Here is an 18,429-nt window from a genome sequence, read left to right as displayed (position 1 = left end):
CCTCTTCTTTCTCTTGTAAGTGTGCACTGATATAATGCTGAATTTTGAAGCTGGCTATGTCAGCTGATGTGGCGAGGAATCCCTACAGGTATACTCAGATGCACAAAGGACATAGAAGTGTGCTCTCAGTGTTTGAGATGAAGGAAGAAGAACCACACATTCACAATATAGACAAAGTGTTCACCTCAAACACAAAATGCTTTCACTTGTTTTTAGAGGTGGTGTGCATGTATAAAAAAAAATGAGCTGGAGGTTAATATTAACTATTGGCAACCACACTGCTGACAAGTTTACTGTATCTCAGTGTCACTACATTACTGATGACACTACACTCTTGAGTGACAGAATGGAGGCCTCTGTCCTACTTTAGAATGTTGAAACCCCAGAAAGTATTGTTATTAATAATATTATCTTTGCTTCAGATTTGCCTCCACATTTGGCAGATCCTTGTCTCTTGTCAGATGATGGCCTGTCTTCAACTGGAAAGGAGCAATTTATGTTAACATAGACAAATACATAGGTCTCCTGGATTACAGAGACATAAAAAAATATGTAACAAAAGACATGACCTGATCTAGAACTATTCTCCAGGTTATCACCATTACACTATCGGCTAAAGTATAGTGTATATATATACTATGTGGTCTTGGCACAGGTCTAAACCTGAGACCCAAACCCTCCTCTTAACCACTTCTTTAAGGCCAAACCGACAGATCCTGACAGATACGACCAAATTTGAAACTCTGCCCGAGACCTAAATTATGTTTTGCCTTATTTCATGATTTAGAGACCATTTACTTACCGGGCTAGTGCTAATGCTCTGCCTCTCGGGCATTACAGTTCTATCATTGCAACAAATGACTCAAAGTGAAGAAACCCAACACTTTGTTGGGTCCCATCAGTTTCAGGTTGGGAAACAGAACTATGAGCCCCATCACAGCCTAACTTTCCTTCCTCACACGTCCCATCCATGCAGTCAACTGTTAATGATTCTGTTCTCTAATTTCAACACTGTCATTTCAGCTTTCCAGAAAAGCACGTGAAAGAAACCCCCTATGTAAAGAATATTAAGACTTTTTACTAAAACGCAAATTACATTTGATCTTGTGTGCTTGCAAATGGACATCACTTGTAAACCACTGTTTATATATTATGGTCATTTTCTACAACAAGGCAATAAAAGTGTTATTGATTGCATCGTTGACAGGAGTTAGCAGTTGTGTCTGCAGGGGTTGGTTTCATGGTTGTAGTAATTTACGCAGCTGATTTCGACCCTGCCCTTATTGATTGGACTTCATGTTGTTGCAAAAGGTGTTGATTTGATGTTGGAGCACTGTACATACAGTTTGAAGCTTTGTGCAGCTCGCTGACTCACACTGTGGCAGAACGGCCCATCGAGCCCCTGTAGAGAGGACACATGCTCAGGGTAATCAGCTCTGAAAAGACCGGACTGTTTGACAATGAACCTACGCTGCAGCTTTCACCAAGGAGGAGATACGAGATACCGATTGTGCAGTCTTTTAATAAAGACAAGAGGGTTCGCTTCTCCACTTAAAAACAACAAGGGGCGGGATGACATAGTATACGCGGTGCAAAGGCCTGATTATTCCTCCACCAGGGCATGATGGAAACATTAGCCTCCACATCACTTTGTTAATCTGTCATTTTTAATGGCTGCTCCCACTGTTCTCAACGTGTGTTGGTGTTTGTGTGCTTGAAATGAAAGTGCGCATGGGTTTGTGTGTGTATGTTGGTGAGTGTGGGTGTTGATGCAAAGTGTGCTCATCCATTGCTCGGGATACCCTGTGTATATGTTTGGCACTGTAACGCTTGTTATTAAGTATCAGTTCATCGGGCAGAACCCCACAGGCGTGAATAAGGCCTCGGAAGGCGTTATGTAAGAGTGAGAGTTTGGCTTAGTTATTCCCTCTCCTATCTCCAGCCACCCCATCTTTCTCCTGGTTTCTCTTGTAATAAGAGCCAGCTCTCGCTGTGAAGGGAATGCAGCGAACTGGAGTGTGTTTGTGCGCGCAACACGCAGCTTAATGTAGTGCTGAAATGTGGAGCTTTTACACTGGTGCACTTTTTCACCCACTGGAAACAAGACCTCGTCCCTGCTCTTTGCTCTTCACTTTCCCTTAATTTACTCATCCTCCTCTACTTTGATCACACTCAAGTGTATATATTACACCTGCTGGAGAGTTACAGGTCACACATCGTCCAGAGCTTTCTGATTGGCGCTGGAGTATCACAGAATGTGTTCCCTCCAATCCTTCTCGGTCCCCACGGGCTAGTGACGAGCTCAGCAGAGTGTGAAGGCTTGAGGGGCCTTTAGCTTTAGTTCCTTCATCTGTGAAGGTTATCTCTGAAAGGCTTTGGTTGCAACCGACAAATATATCCCCTCTAGGTCATGTCTTATAGGAGCCTTGGTTCTGGTACCTCAGTGGGTAATCTCTTTAAGGTCCCCACTCCTGGAAAGAGTGAGTTTCTCGCTGGGTAAGCTGTGAATATGTGAAAGGCCCCAGCGCCCATGTGATCAGAGCACAGCGAGACACCCCGAGTGCTGTGGTGTCAAGCCCAGTCTCCAGCCGTGGCACCTATATCCCCAGGCAAATCATGGCAGCTGGAATTCATCCCCCCCACCCCACCCCAACCTCCTCACTGTCAGAAAAGCACACACACACACACACACACACACACACACACACACACACACGCGCACACACACAAACACACGCGTATATGTACCCCTCGTACACCGGGGGAGCAGGCAGGCACGGAGCTGGTCCCGGATTTTATCGGAGGTGACAGCTTCTCACACTTCAGTGTTTGGATCACCTCAAGTAGCTGGGCTATGAGGGGAAATGAGCACTGCTCCACTACAAAGTCCAGATTTAGATTGACTGAGCTTGTCCTCGGGCCTGTGGGCTTCTGCTGCTGCCGTACTGCTCCTCCGCCTGACAGAACACCCACTACTGCTGCGAGGGACTGGTGTGTGTTTGTGTGCACGTCTGCGTATTGTATATGTGCGCATATGTGTGTGTCACTTGGTAGAGCCTACTTTGAAGAGTCAGAGAGAGTGGGGGAAAGAGAGCGATGTGTCAGGTTTGGTTAGAATTGAGGGTGGCATCAGAATATGCTTGGCACTAATATGGCACCAGTATCTCTGTCCCCGTCTCTGCTTTCTGTCACTTAGTTGCCATTCTCTCCCCGCCCTTGACAATGTCTCTTTGGATTATGTGATTGGACTTACCACTTGGAGCACCCCTCATCCCTCTGCGACACCGCCTCTCCCATAAGTCTCTCCTTTCCTGCCCCGTCCCCACCCCCCCCATCTCCCTCCCACCCTATAATACATTTGATGTCTATTTAGAAAACCTGGTGAAAGCTGTATCTGTTCTGCTGTCAGAAGATCATTGACAGCACTAATGCCACTTGTCCTTGCCTCATTTGGCGAGAGGTGACACCTAGGTGCAGCCCGCCACATTCATCAAGTGGCAGTGGGAGCGCTGTGACATCAGCGTCGGAGCAAACCAGCCACAAAGCTCTGGACAGCGCTCCACCTGGACAGCACCACCTCTCATTACAACAAGAAAGCAGTGCCGACCATCTTGGATTCATCCGCTGATGTGCATAGAGAGCTCATGTCTTCAGTTTCAGGACTTTGATTACAATGTAATTCCAGTAGTTCACTTTTCTTAATTTCCTGAATAGGTTATTTCTGAATTATCTATTCTAATACTGTAAAATAGATCAAGAATATTTATAACCTATTTGATAAAATAATCACACTATTTTGAAATGACATGATAATAGTAGATTATGAGACGCTCACATCTATTCAACTTCCCTAGCTAATGAAGGTAGTTTAAAAAAACAACAACTTTGTTTTCCCCCCATTCACTGTGTGATGCTTTGATATAAATTCAACTGTCCAACAGTGTATTCAGGTTCAACTGAAACAATTTAGTGATGAAGTCATTTTTTTATGTTAGTTGTTTCAGCTTCTCAAATGTAACTATTTGCTGCTATTTATTTTATATATATATATATATATATATATATATATATATATATATATATTTATTTTTTTTATTTTTTTTTTTAAGTTTAGGGCTGCAAATACTTTTTTTTATATAATTTTGTTTATATGTTTTGTCACTGAATATTAAAATATTCCCAAAATATTCCTACCACAACTTCACAGAACTGAACTTAACGTCATGTTTTGTTCGACCACAAGTCCAAATGCCAAAAATGGAATACTTAAAAACAGATTTTTTTTTTTTTTTACTGTGATAATAATATTTACATGTATACTTTTGGTATTACATATGATGTAAAATGATTATTTTAATTGCTGACTGTAAAGGTTCAGTGTGTGTAGGTGTGAGTGTACATGGGTGACTGTGAGCTTGTTACTGTCTGGACTTTGCCCTGAGGCCACACTGGTCTTTGTGTGGAGCTACACACTCATCCTTCCAAGAAGCACCTCTCATCCCTTACAAGAAGCCGATCCAGACCCTGTTCAGCCCTTAAAACCACCCTGTGGAGTTTTGAACCTAACCCTAAAATATTGTTTTCGCAGAAATACCCTGAAATATTATAATATTAGTGTAAGTCCATATCGCTAAACCCAGGAATTGTTGTCTTTCTGTTTAAACATCAGTGTATAGTCTTTTCCTGTGAACTCGGTTTTTATTCGAGAAGTTGGGGTAGATTGGTACCTCTTTTAATAATATCAATACAGTAGAAAGAGCTTTTGTTACTGTGGCACGAGCAAATAAACAGGATTTACTGGTTCCTTCAAAACAATCCTCCGTGATGCTGCAAACTCTCTGTTCAGTGAGGAAGTTCCTCACAAATGTTTGAACATTTACACAATATCTATGCAATCCAGCAACTTCAGAGGCCTGTTGTTCCCAACCTGTGAGGGTCTCACCCAACAAGTTGGGAACTACGACTCAGATACCACTGTCATATATAATAACAATCAATCAAAATTCTGTGATCAGCAAATTGCTGTCTGGTGGGTGTGAAGGCAGGAGTTTGTCACTGAAATATTCTAAGAAATGCAGTGCATACATGTTCGCTGTATGTCGATGCTACATGTAGCCGGGTGTGAACAGAAAAAAAAAAAATCTTTGATGCAAAATACAAAGGGGTGAATACATGTTTTATTTCTCGGTTTTTAATTTGAAATGTTTTGTCATTTATTTCTAAGCTACAATCGTGACCCACACCTCACCTGACTTTCTCTCACTCTCTTTTTTTAGGGGTATTCGCCAAGTGTCGCTACATCTACTATGGCAAGCACTCAGAAGGCAATAGATTCATCCGAAACGATCAGCTCTGATGGACAGCTGCTCGGGCAACGAGAGGGACATGAATGACAGTGGAGGCTAACAGAATCTCTTATTTATTAAAACCACCGGTGGTATTTGATTCACCTGGTCTCCTAGTGGAAAAAAGATTTTGACTCCATCGTAAGATGTTGTCATAGTTATGTAAGGGGAATGGTTTCTTTCTTTCTTTCTTTTTTTGTTTGTTTTTAAAGATCATATTCCAGCCCCATAGTTACGGCCTGTACCGAGCTGAGTCTACATCTGCCTCCCTGCTTGCAGCTCAGAGTCAGAGATGACACTCCCACTGACATGATTGCCTCTAAGCATCAGCAACCGCACAACTCCAAACACACAACACACACACACACACACACGCAAGGACAGTCTCTCTCTCTCTCTCTCTCTCTCTCTCTCTCTCTCGCTTTCTCTCTCTCGCTCACTCACACACACACACACACACACACACACACACACACACACACACACACACACACACACACACACACACACACACACACACAGACAGACACACACAGACACACAGTCAGCAACAAACACACCCAGCCAATTGCATCCTTTTCTTTGACAGCCATGATGGATCACTCGTCCACTACTGCCACTAATCAAGGGTGAAAAGGGTGACGGTCACACACCTGGGGCCTGACATGGACTCATCCCTTTTATTCTCTCTCTCTGAGTTTCTCTCTCTCTCTCTCTCGCTCTCTTTCTCCACTCTCTTTCTTTCTCTTTCGCTGGAACACACATGCAGTATAACTGCTGTTCAAAACATTAAGACATCGCAAAGATTCCGCCAGAACAGCTTTGATTTTCATTGGACACCTGAGGCATGATCAGTCTTCTTTAGTTTGCAGCAGAATGCTTCGTGTGCCTGTGATTATTTTACTGAATGAATTTGATCTTTCTGTCTCTTATAGGAGGGACTATCTTCTTAAAAGTCATATGTGTCTTTAATCTGAGCAACGAGTCGGTCAGTTTCTGTCGCAAGTGTGAAAATAGTAGGATGTGTGGTATTATCTGAAGATGTCTCAAATGCAGCTTATAAAGTTCAAAACATTCCAGTATCAGCTTTAATGAAGAACAAAAGTATGCATTTAAGGTATATCATTATGTATTGTGGTGCCATTTGCTCGTGTTGCTTTGACTTTCCCACTACATGTCTTAAACCACTCCTTCATACTGAAATGTTCCCTTCATTATTTGCATTGCATTGAGATACATTGCAAGCAAACATGAGTCATAATTCCCAGAAAACTGCATCTAATGTAACATTAAAATGTAATTCTGATGCATTCTCAATGTTTACATTTCATTATGCTTTTATAATCATTCTGGTTTTACACTGTGTTTATGATGATTTTTTTTTTTTGGTGTGTGTGTGTGTGTGCCTTATCACAACAAGCCAAAAGCTGTAAGGTGACTTTCAAATTAAATGTTTTTGATATGAATGAATGATGTGGTATAGGTGATTTGATGTGAAATTGTGTGAGCTAAGTGTGATTAAAAGGGCTGAACTAACATGTGCCACTTGTCAAATTAATACAGACAAACTTAAGCCACTGTGGTGCTTTTTCATTGATTCCTTCAACCACTACAATACACTGCTTCCTAATGATGAGACGTCCATCACATTAATATTCCTGCATAAAACCTATAGAGCCAATCAACATTTTAATAAACCTGTGTCACTTGGTATTACAGTGCAAACGTGGTTAAGAAGGATGTCCTTGACTGAAAAATCTCGCACTTGAGAAGGGCTGTAGGTAAATAAACCACAGTGATGACATAGAGAGTAGAGGCTTGATTTATTTGGGACTTGAAAGAAACCATGTTGAGCTCCAGTATAGCATGTCACTCATCCACAAACAGATGAAGAAAAGGTCAGGGATAGCCTGATGCAATGTTTGTTCAGTATGTCTCTTTATGTTTATTTCTCATTTCTATTAGCTTACGCATTTGAGCTAGTTCACAGGATTTTGTGTGTGTGTGTGTGTGTGTGTGTGTGTGTGTGTGTGTGTGTGTGTGTGTGTGTGTGTGTGTGTGTGTGTGAGAGAGAGAGTATGAGTGAGTGAGAGAGAGAGAAAGGGAGAGTGAGCGTGAGTGTTTGTTTGCTTCCATGTGCTTATACACTTCACAACTTCCTACAGGACTGTGTGACCATATTCCAGATGACATGCCGTTCAGGAGCCTGGTCACTCGTGCTGGCTTTTCAAAATGACAAGGTTTATTTGTCTGTGTTTTGATATGCTCAGAGGAAACTGGGACTGACAGCCGGAGGAGGCAGGAAGAGGGGAGCCACAACAAGTTCCCCCCGCACGACACAAAATGTCATCCTTCCCCTGGCTGCGGCGCGCGCCCAGCCATCCTGCTGAAAAGAGCAGACATTTAAAACTTTGTGACATGTGTCACAGGGACTGCCATTGAGCCAGTGCCACTGACGGAGCTGGAATTGACAGGCCCCGAGCCACCGGAGCTGGCTGGGGGACACACCGAGTTTGGTGTGTGTCACTTCCTATCCTCGTCAGGGACGCATCCCGAGCTGCCACACCAACACAAACTGCATTATGGGCTGGGCGGGGAGTGCCAGAGTGGGTTGACATATGCTTGACGTGCGCCTTTGTGCATGCGGGGGGGATGAATAGGATGCTTGGCATCATGGACAGTAGATTAATTAAGGTATGAGCCACAGATTTACCTGTAGGCGATACCCTGCTTGACCCTCAGCTCCGTCGCTGCGGCTGCTCGTTGGGAACTTCCTGGCTGTACAAATGGCACGCCATTTCATCAGAGCAGATCAGTGACATTCTGTTACAGTAGCCCTGCAGGCTCCTCTACTAGCCACAGTGTGTGCGTCTTCGTGTGTACATTCGAATAAAAAGCGTAACTCTGAACCTACATATTTATGTGTATCCATGCTTGTGAGAGCTCAAGCTGGATGTCTGCACACAGTACCTGTAATTCATTTTTGCTCTTGATTATAATTGTTGTTTGTCATATCAAAGTAATGTAATGTGACCCAATGAAACCCAAATACCAAACATTTGAAACCTGCATTTTGTAATTTTATAAATTTGAACATGATTTCATATCACATAGCCTAGTAATTATCAGGATTTACAAAAGCAACCAAATTAACAGCATTAAAAAAAAAAAAAAAAGTTAAATCTGCTAGATTTTTAAATGTGCTGTTGGTAGATGAACATTTAATGTGCAGTTGGTGTGTCGGTTCTAGGAATATGTATTTTCAACTTGTTTGGTAGTAAGTGCACAAAGTACACTGACTTCTTACATACAAAATATAATACAGTGTAAATATGGTGCATACTGTAATTTGGATTATAATTGAGAGACAACATTGGCCCACTTTGAGATTTTAGTACAGTTAAAATGTATTTACATAGTGTGTAATCTCTGAGCTCTGTATTACATTGGTGGCACAGCACAGTTCACCTCCCCAAAAGGCACACTAGTGTGTGACCCACTGTCAAGAGAACTAAGGACCAATCACCCCATCACTACGTATCAGCCCACAGCCTGATGACTGATTGGCGTGAGCTGATGCAAATTTACAAGAATGCAGAGGGAGTAAAAAAAAAGGACTTGTCTTTATGAGTGACAACTGGCCACTGATAGCAGCGCGGCAAACAGGATGGGGTGAGATTTAGATTTAACTGTCCCCCTGGCTCTAGAAAGCCCCATACCACCACCACCACCACTTCCATACCCCCCTCGTTCTCTTTCTCTTTCTCCTTCTCTTTCTCCTTCTCCTTCTCTTTCTCTTTCTCTTTCTCTTTCTCTTTCTCTTTCTCTCTCTCTGACGTGCAAACTCTTCCCCTCCTGCACCTGAAGACATTTGGCAGCACACTTGATCCAGAGAAGCCAAAGGGGGGGAAAGTGGCCCTTATTTCCGGGCCTGGTCTTAGATGAGTAACATTTGTCATTCAGGGTTGTGCTGTAGTAATTAGCTTGTCAGTGGGCACCAGGCTGAGCTGGGTCTTTCTGCTAAGAAAGATGGACAGACTGACACAGGAGCTGACAGCCAGTCGATAATGTGGCAATTAATGTCATAAATAATTCCACTGCCAATTACATCAAAATGGACCCTGTTCTTTCACAGGGCCTGGTACTCCCTTATCATTTCCTCCGATAAGGGGAACAACCGTCCCCCCCACTATAATTATGGTGCTTTTTATATGGAAATATAACTTGGCCTCTCTCCCCCACATGTTTATAGCACATGGGTGAAAGGCAGAAAGAGGGAGACATGAACAATGAATGTTACATGCTAATGAATGTGTTTTGCGCCCTTTACCTTGAGTATTTCAATGGGTCATACAGAAAGACCATGAGGTATTTCAAATGTCATTGACATGTAGAAAAAGATAAAAAAAAAATAAACCTTGATTTGAAAATGAAGACAATTATGTGAGAGAGATCGATTTGAGATGATATTCTAAAGGTTGCAAAAGCTTAACCAACAGTGAGAATATTGATCCCAACGCCCATCGCTTGGTGGGAAAAATGATATCTATTCTCTTTCTTCAAGATGCAGGTCAATCAATCGCAGCAAGTGAGAATACATGATGAGCTGGAATCAGCAAGGGTTCACTGAATTGTAAAGTGTGCTGTATATTGGAGGCGAATAAAAGTGGAAAAGTGGGAATTTGCTTTGAAATGCTTATTATCCACCGCCTCGGCACTGTTTCCACAGGCTCATTTGTCTCGACAAGTGACTCAGTCACTGTGAATGGTCCCCATCAGCCTGACACTAAACTCTTCCTGTGAAATGTATGAGCAAATAAAGTGAGCTCAGCACATGTAAAGCCCTCCTAATGCATTGTAAAACAGCCTTAAACACATCAGCTGTATCTTCGGGACGGGAAGGTCGCTATAATAGTAATATATGGTCTGTGCTGAGAAGTCTCAAGGTCGTGTCAAATTCGTCTACATAATGCATGATTTCCCGTTACTCTCACAGACTCCAATCATGCCTCGCAAAGCCTTGAGATGAAAATTTCACTAAGTAAATCAGCCACCTTGCTGGCATTTCTATTAACCCTCTACGTGTACTGACAGAGGAAATGAATAATTCTAAATAATAACACAAACTAACAAATCATATTTACTGCTCCGAGAGAGAAAAGCTGCAGTGGACGTAAAACTGTTCGCTGTTGTTTTTGTTATTCTTTCATCTTGCCTGTATGGATTTTACTTCAGTTTTTTTTGTGGTTTTGTTTTGTGCAAATGCGTAAATGTGTTCTTTGTACTTTATGGAGATGAGTGTGTCACTCCTCCACTTGTCACTGTCCCCTTGTTAGATTGTGTGCGTAATTATTGTGTCATTTATTGCACGAGAATTGCTTGCTTTGAATAAAGAAGTTAAATGACCCTGTTAGCATAATTAATTTAACTATCCTGAGGGGCTGCAAAGTCGCAGCCTCATGAATATTAATTATTGTCAGTGTCACTGCTAAATATTGTACAACAACAACGCAACATGTTTTTGTTTTGTGTTTGTTTTGAAGTGGTACATTGTTTGATGCAATTTTTCAGCGAACATTTCTACTTTGTTCTGATTTACAGTCACTTTCTGTAATTTTTCTTTTGACAATAACATATTTACACAGAAGAAACATCTTAAATACTAGTTACTAGTTAAAGTACTTTCCGATGGCTGCATGTTGTCAGATGAATATTTGACCAGACACTTTCTCTTCTATTGCTTCTGCATCATTAAAACAACAACCACATTAATTTGGCAGAGAACATACAGTAATTATACAGAATTGTATGGCAGAGGGCATGTAAAGTCTGCATTTTAATGTTCGCACCCTGAGGCCCTACAGCTACACTTTACATGACACAAAGCATCAGCCATTGATTTGACATGCTTGACCCGAACAATCAAACATTTCAAAGGAAATTCCTGGAAATATTGGCATTTACTTCGTTTCTCTACAAGGTCCTGAGGGTGGAGAAGCTGATTGTGTGTTTGTGTTTATCTTACAAGGGGGGGGGGGGGCGGGGGGGGACATAAAAAAGAACCAGCAAAAGCCCTCAGGAGGGATAGATGCCTTTCTCACATGGGCAGGTCTGTATGACTCCATTGGGGCACAAGAGGATACTTGAACAAACAGCGTACTGTACATTGAGCCAAGTGATGTGTAACTACCGTACTCATGATAGCACGTTCTTTCATTCAAATGGCTGCTGCAGTATATACGACTGTCATTCCAGATCGCCGTAGGAAGCCTGGTGGATGAAGTAAATACAGCTCCCTCTCCAAAATGGAAGAGAATATTTCCAATGAGTCTTTGAACTGTGAACAATGTTCATCCATTTCATATGAATACACACATTATGGGCCCCATGCTGGTATGACCTGAGGGAGGACTGTGTTGTGTTGCATGTCAGACTCCGTGGTATTTCCTGCAGCGCTCTGAGCTTATTCTCTGGGGTCCTCCGGAGGGCGGCCTCTAAAATGGCTCGACTTGGCCTTGGCTGACGACAGTGACACACAGAGGAAGTCCAAATTTGGATTCACAGCTGTGAGTAATGGTGAGGAAAAGGTGAGGGAGATCTGTTCTGCGGCCATTCTTAAAGACACGGAGATCTTGCTCTCCTCCCAGGGGTACGGCACAAATGAAATCCTTGAATCATGAATGCTCTGGAGATGAGGCGTTATTTACTCCAGCCACTTGCTTTTATGGAAATAATATTGGTGGTCAGTGGTTGGGAGCTCATGTTTTATGTTTATCCCTCTTGCTTTAAATTGCGAGATGTGTGTAGTGATTTTGACCATTTGTAACATATGAAATTTTTGAAAAGCACAAAATAGAATTAAATAGAATAAAAAAAATTAAATGAAAAAGCTTGGTTTAAAAAGACAGCAAATTTGAGGCACCTTCTGTGATTAAATACTATATGTTATATGTTGAATTTCTAAAACCATAAAGATTTTAAATTCAGAATCAGTCGCTGACCGCATTAAGAAAAATTCTGTTAATCAAATGATATATAATAAAACAGTCTCGTGGAAATGGTTTCATGTGAATCTAATGAAAACTTGCAAGCCCAAAATCAGTAATGGTTATACATTTGTTGAATACACTGAATAATTAACACATTTTTTTTTTTTTAAATGGCGGGAAGCTGAAGTGCACAGAATAGAAAAATAAGAAAGTGAACCATGCATAGGACGCCACTGTACATTAGGATATTATTAACTGTTTGATGATCCAATGCTCTTGCTTTGCCTGTGAATACTAACTTTGTCATTGGTTGAGGCTTTTATCATTTTGTGAATGTGGCTTTCAGAATAGCCAGTTCATAGCTGCTGTTGTTTGTGTATATTTTGTTGCCATCAGATCATTGCCTGCTTTGTGAGCAGATAACATCATTGGTGGTCGCTGTCTGGCTTTCCCATGAGCCAATGTCCAACTGGAGTTGTATGTGTAAAGCCTATTTTTTTATGGGTTTTTTTTTTTCGTAACTGATCACTATTGTTGTCATAGACATTATTTTATGTTCATTAAGTATATTTGTGGCCATGCTAGCGGCAGAGTAAGCTAAAATGCTCAAATTAACATCTCAAAATAACATGCTCCCAATGACATGCAGGTATAATATTTAACATTTTCATAAAATATATATTTTTTTTTTAAAGTGAACATGGCAAATATTTTAGTTTAGCGTGTTATCGTGCTACTATTTACTAATTAGCATAAAGTCCAGCTAAATCTGCTGGAAATCTCATTAGTTTTCAGGTATTTGGTCTTTAAAACGAATGTCAACCTGCTGGCAGAGCTAAAATGAAAAGTCAGGGGATCACTAAAGTTAGCGGTACCAACTTTTACCCAGTCCATCTAATAGTAGTTGAGCCATGTTTAGAAACCATAACACACGTGTACACACGGTGTGTGCTGGAGATCACAAATGTCCACCCGGTGGTGCAAGAGGAAAACTTAGGGTCACCGAAGTTACGACGGATTTACGCTCAGAGGACAATGAGTATAAGTTTTTGTGGAAACCCACACTGGTGGGGTGGGGTGGGGGGGAAATTCCAGTCTGGAAGACCTGCTAGCAGAAGTGGGTTTACAATAGTTTCAACTTTGGAAGTTAAGTATTACTTTAATCAAAGCTGAGATATTCCCACAACAAACAAATCATTCCCCATTTCAGATATGCATATGGTGAATTAATGCCAATAGCACAGAATATTGATCTCTCCACAAGAGTTAGTTTTGAATGTCCCTGAGCTAAAGCTTTATTGGCTGTTATAGTTCTCCTCTGTGTGTGTGGGTAAAGTTCAGCCGTGAACCTTCGCATTCAGGTATCAGCGATGTTTTCGGGGTTTTTTTTCTCTGTCAGACGGGCTGATAGGCCTAACCTTGTCTTGTCTTTCCAAACATATTGATCAGTCTGTGAGAAGGGAGAGGCCATGAGACCGAGTGCAGAGGCTAAACTTGAAGTAATTCACTTCCTACTAATAACATCCCCTTATTTCACAATGGCGGAAAAAGTTTTCGTCAATACTTCTGAGGAAATTAGCATACGCAGACAGCGGAGCGAGATGTTACAGCTTTTTGCTAAATGGTGAAAGAATGAAATGAATTCCCTGTATGAATAACATCAGAATGGAAAACCGAGCTATCTGGCTTGAAAACATAACCTTGATTTCAGGATAAAACACCAGATATAATGACAGCCATCCGCGTATCGGAGGCTGCTATTGTTCATGTGTCAGGTAGGAAAGCCAACCATCAGGGACAGGCTTAGAGAGGAAGATTCACCAAATTCTCCAGAAGAGGACATTCGACACAAATTGCAAATGGCAGTGGCAGGCAGAAAAAAAAAGAGAAAAGCCAACCCCTGTGCCTTTGTTGTTCTCCTTTAATTCTGTTAATCGCCCCCAGGTAAAGATTAGCTGCTCTTGCCAATTTAATTCAGCCTCAAATGATGCTGCTACAAGGTCACTTTTTCTTTTCTTCCTCTCTTCCTCTTTCTCTTTACTCGCCCCCCTCCTTTCCTCCCCCCTTCCATCCCACCTAACTCTCTCCTCCTCCATTTCTCTTTCCGTGAGCAGGATTGAGTTGTCATGTAGTTCTAATAGGCAGCACAGGGAATCATTAGTCCACCTCGGCTCTCTGACTGATGGGTATTTCACTCCAATCATCTGAGTACTGTGCGTGTTTGCGTAGGTGTGTGTATGTGTGTGTATGTGTGTGGGGAGTACGACCCCACCCCTCCCTCCTCCTCCACCACAGACATAACACCCCCCCACCCCCCACCCCACCCCACCCCACCCCACCCGCCACAGCATTGCGCGCCTGCTGCTATTGACAGAGTGTCAGAACTGAGGGGAGATGTCTTAATCAACTTGGACACAGTGGGCATTGATTTGACAAGCTGCTGTAATGACCTTCTTGTTTTCGTAAAGGATCACTGTTTATCTGGGCCACGACTGATGCGCCGAGCATGCCTCATCGTCATGGAAACTATTATCACAGCCGAATTGAGACAGGGCCTGCTCCTTGGATCTCTCTTTTTCTCTCTTTATCTGTCACACAAACAAACAGACTGCCTCTTTTACTTTTTACACACATGCTGCCGCACATATTGATATTGATATGTTTAAGGTGATGCATTATAACCAGATGTGTGTGCGTGTGTGTGTGCGTGTGTGTGTGTGTGTGTGTGTGTGTGTGTGTGTGTGTGTGCGTGTGCGTGTGCGTGTGCGTGTGTGCGCATACGTGTACTGTAGCCTGCACTGAATGTGCGTCTGTGCTTGATTGTGATGTCTAACACTTCCAGCGGAAGTCGTCAGGGGTCAAAAGGGAGATGCTGTAATTGGTGTCAACATCTTTCACGTCAGTGTTATGGAAATCATTACAGACTGGATGGAATGACTCTGAAGGCTCAACAATCCCAAGACAGCCGAATCATTTACTTGCCTCCCAGCTCTTTTGGAAAATTATTTTAAACATTATACCTCATTGATTTACTAAATGACCCTAAATGGCATTTAAAATGGACAGTTTTCTCTCAATGACAGAATAAAGAAGCAAAAAAAAAACCCTGTAATTTGAGAAAATATATGTAAAAGAAACTAACTATAAAAGAAATTGAAACTCATTTGGACATGAACCACCTGGTTGATTACTTTTTATACGTCTTCTATTAGCCAATGCAAGTTTAAAGATAGAAGAGAGAGATTTGCTTTGTGTTCAGGCCGCACACTATGTCACCTTAAGAAAAAAAGAAAAAAAGACACTTGATTTGCAGGGATCTCAGGTTCAGGGTGCTGTCAGCTTCTGTCAGGGCAATCAGCAACACTCAGCTTCCCTTGAATAGCCCGCACAGCAGACGGTAAATATTATTGGCATTCTGACACCCTCTCGCTGCGACGAGGTGTGTAAAATTGTTAATAAGGAACATGATGGGGCCACTGCATGCCTGCCGTGAGAATGGAAAAAGGCTTGCTCTTGTTGGCAATTATCCAAATAACAGGATGAGGCGTCCGAGGACAGGTGATTTAAGTCCTGAGTGGTGGAGAGGTTTGTTTTGGCAGGGAGGAAGTAAAGAAAAGTCACAGAGGTCACATGGTAAACATTGTCCTTGTGCTTTGTTCCATCAGTCCTTATAAACTGTACACGGGGACCCTTGTATGCACTGTTTGGAAAAATTGCTGAAGACACTATCCATATATGAGACACTTTAACACTTGAGGGCTTTTCTGCATTATGTATGATAGCCATCTGAATGATACTAAAACAGGTAGGCTAAAGGTTGTTGGTGTGTCAGCTTTAAGCATGGCAGCTTGTTTACTGAAATCCACTGTTATTAGTTATTTCTATGCCTCCCCCTGAAAGTCTCAATGTGACACTGTGATAAGGCAAACAGCATTCCTACCTTTGCATAGAGGAGGAGAGTCATTATTTTTAAAGGCATAGTATCTCCAAGTCGCAGGAGGACACGTTGATAGCAGAATAAAGTACACAATCATAAACGTTTATGCCAGCATTTCTCACTGGATGATTACATTTTTATGGTTCATATTCTGATATGGCTTGTTTTTGCTGCCACCGCCAGAGAAATGAGACAGGCCCATAGGTGGCATTTCTCCTTTGCTTTATGGGGAGGTGGAGGGGGAGAGGGGGGGGGGGCAAGATGCCTGGAGGAGAGTCCTGCTCAGTTTCGTTCGGTAAACACACTGCCAAGCTAAATGGCTGATCAATCAATTTCAGTGGGATCGATCTGCATCAGTTCTGCCTGCATGCACACACCCGGAGCCACTTTATTGTAAATCAATCATTTTGAAAACATCTCACAGAGGGGCCCGTCCTCACTAACAAGCCATCAATTCCAGCTGCCTGTGTAGCACCCTTATCAGGCCACAAATCAGCAGCCACACAAACATCTGCTCCATTTCCATTTCCATTGCCTGCCCCCACCCCCCATCTGCCACACTTTTTCACCCTCCTCTCCGCCCCCCGACCGCTTGTTGTGTTTTGATGGCGTGTCTGGCAAGGAGAGGAGAGGAGAGCCTGCGAATCTTCACCACACCACTTATAGATAACCCAAGGGTAATAGTGTTTGCACATTTGAGAGAGAAATGAGGACAAATGCCAGGGTGGGTCATACATTCTCCTTCTGACCGGCTGTTTGACGTTGGAGTGTGAAATTGCACACTTCAGCTGAGGAGCGCTGTAGGAGGAGTAGGGGAAGGAGGGCAGGGCCCAGAGACTTATGAGATGTCCACTGATTTTCCAGCTATGAGATAGGAGAGGGTCGTTGTCTGAGAAGTCATCCTGCCACATCATAACACCTCAGAATTGGTGCTGCTCATGATGTTTGAAGGATTCTCAGGAGATATCGCAGTACCCTTGACACAGGCGACACAGTGTTTAGTGCAGTATATCTCCAAGCAGATTATTTAAGTTGGAAAATTGCTGCGTTACATAAAGGTTAAAAATCCTTTAACTTTGGCACTATTTAATGACATGCTTATCACTGCACAGGCTTTACTTTTGACATGTTCTAGCTCTGACGGGGAAGAGGGGAGGGGGGCGGGGGTGAAGGATTACTTTCTCAATAAATAATTTGCCTCTGCAATAACTGTATCTGTAAGCCAAATGCACATTAAGATACTCCACATCCAGATGTGATGCACATTCACAGCGCTGACATGACAGCACGGGGCAGATACCTGGTACGATGTCCTTTTGCTCATCTTCTGTGACCGTCGCCGTGGAGATATAGGAGCCAGCGTGGACAGGATGCTATTCCCACCCATCACTGTGGATCCCCACTGATTGACAGTCTGGCAGCTGAAAGTGATGGAGCAGCTAATAGCATGTCAGTAAACGTAAATCAAGACTAATGCCTGACTCAACGGATAGGCAGATTGGTGGTACGACTTGGACGGCAGGGTCACCAACCCCTCAGCGGGGTGGGAACTGGTGAAACACAGTTTACAGCCATCTGTCTCTTCCCCTGGTGATAGTCAAGGTCAGGCGCTTGGTCTAACGCAGTTTTACCGTCCCGGTGATAAAGTGGTGAAGTGACATGACTGCATTGATGTGATTTTTGATGTTGTTTTATTTCAAAGGTACTGGGTAAATAGTAACCATCTTAATCCCAGCGGTGGGACAAGTACTCACATTCTGTACTCAGGCCTTGAAACATCAAGGTCCTCAATCTGGACAATGGGGCCCTTAAAAAAAAACACGAAATGTCAAGGAAACGCTGCTCCGTTGTTGGACGTACAGAAGATAAATTGTCACTGCACAGCCATTCAAAGGACAGTAATTTAAGAAACCAGCGGCTGAAGATTATTTTCTCAGAAATACCGCAGTATTTGGTCCGAACGTGGCGGTCTGCTCATCTCATTTCAGTGCTGATTTATTGCTCAATATAATGCCGGATTTGCACAGAAGGTGCAGATTAAAGGACACTTTGCCTGGACCAACTACAATCAGCTTGTTGTCCGATATTTCGGACGACATGCTATACTCTGACTTTTTTGTCATAATTTGGATGACATATTATAGTATGACTTTTTTTA

General features: G+C 42.5%; 1 protein-coding gene across 1 annotated transcript in view; it reads left to right on the top strand.

The window, feature by feature from the left end:
* lrmda (leucine rich melanocyte differentiation associated) overlaps nt 1-6,881 on the top strand; it is a 205,662-nt gene extending 198,781 nt beyond the window's left edge. The window contains exon 7 of the mRNA XM_069139921.1: nt 5,277-6,881. Within this exon, the coding sequence (XP_068996022.1) occupies nt 5,277-5,356 (80 nt within the window). The 3' untranslated portion in view covers nt 5,357-6,881. The remainder of the gene's footprint in view (nt 1-5,276) is intronic.
* The last annotated feature ends 11,548 nt before the right edge of the window (nt 6,882-18,429 follow it).

Source organism: Embiotoca jacksoni, unplaced genomic scaffold (genome assembly GCF_022577435.1).
Source record: "Embiotoca jacksoni isolate LCO1_2020_lvr unplaced genomic scaffold, fEmbJac1.0.p SCAF_87, whole genome shotgun sequence".
Lineage (NCBI taxonomy): Eukaryota > Metazoa > Chordata > Actinopteri > Embiotocidae > Embiotoca > Embiotoca jacksoni.
Note: the sequence above shows the minus strand (reverse complement) of the source record. Positions and strands in the feature narration are given on the sequence as shown.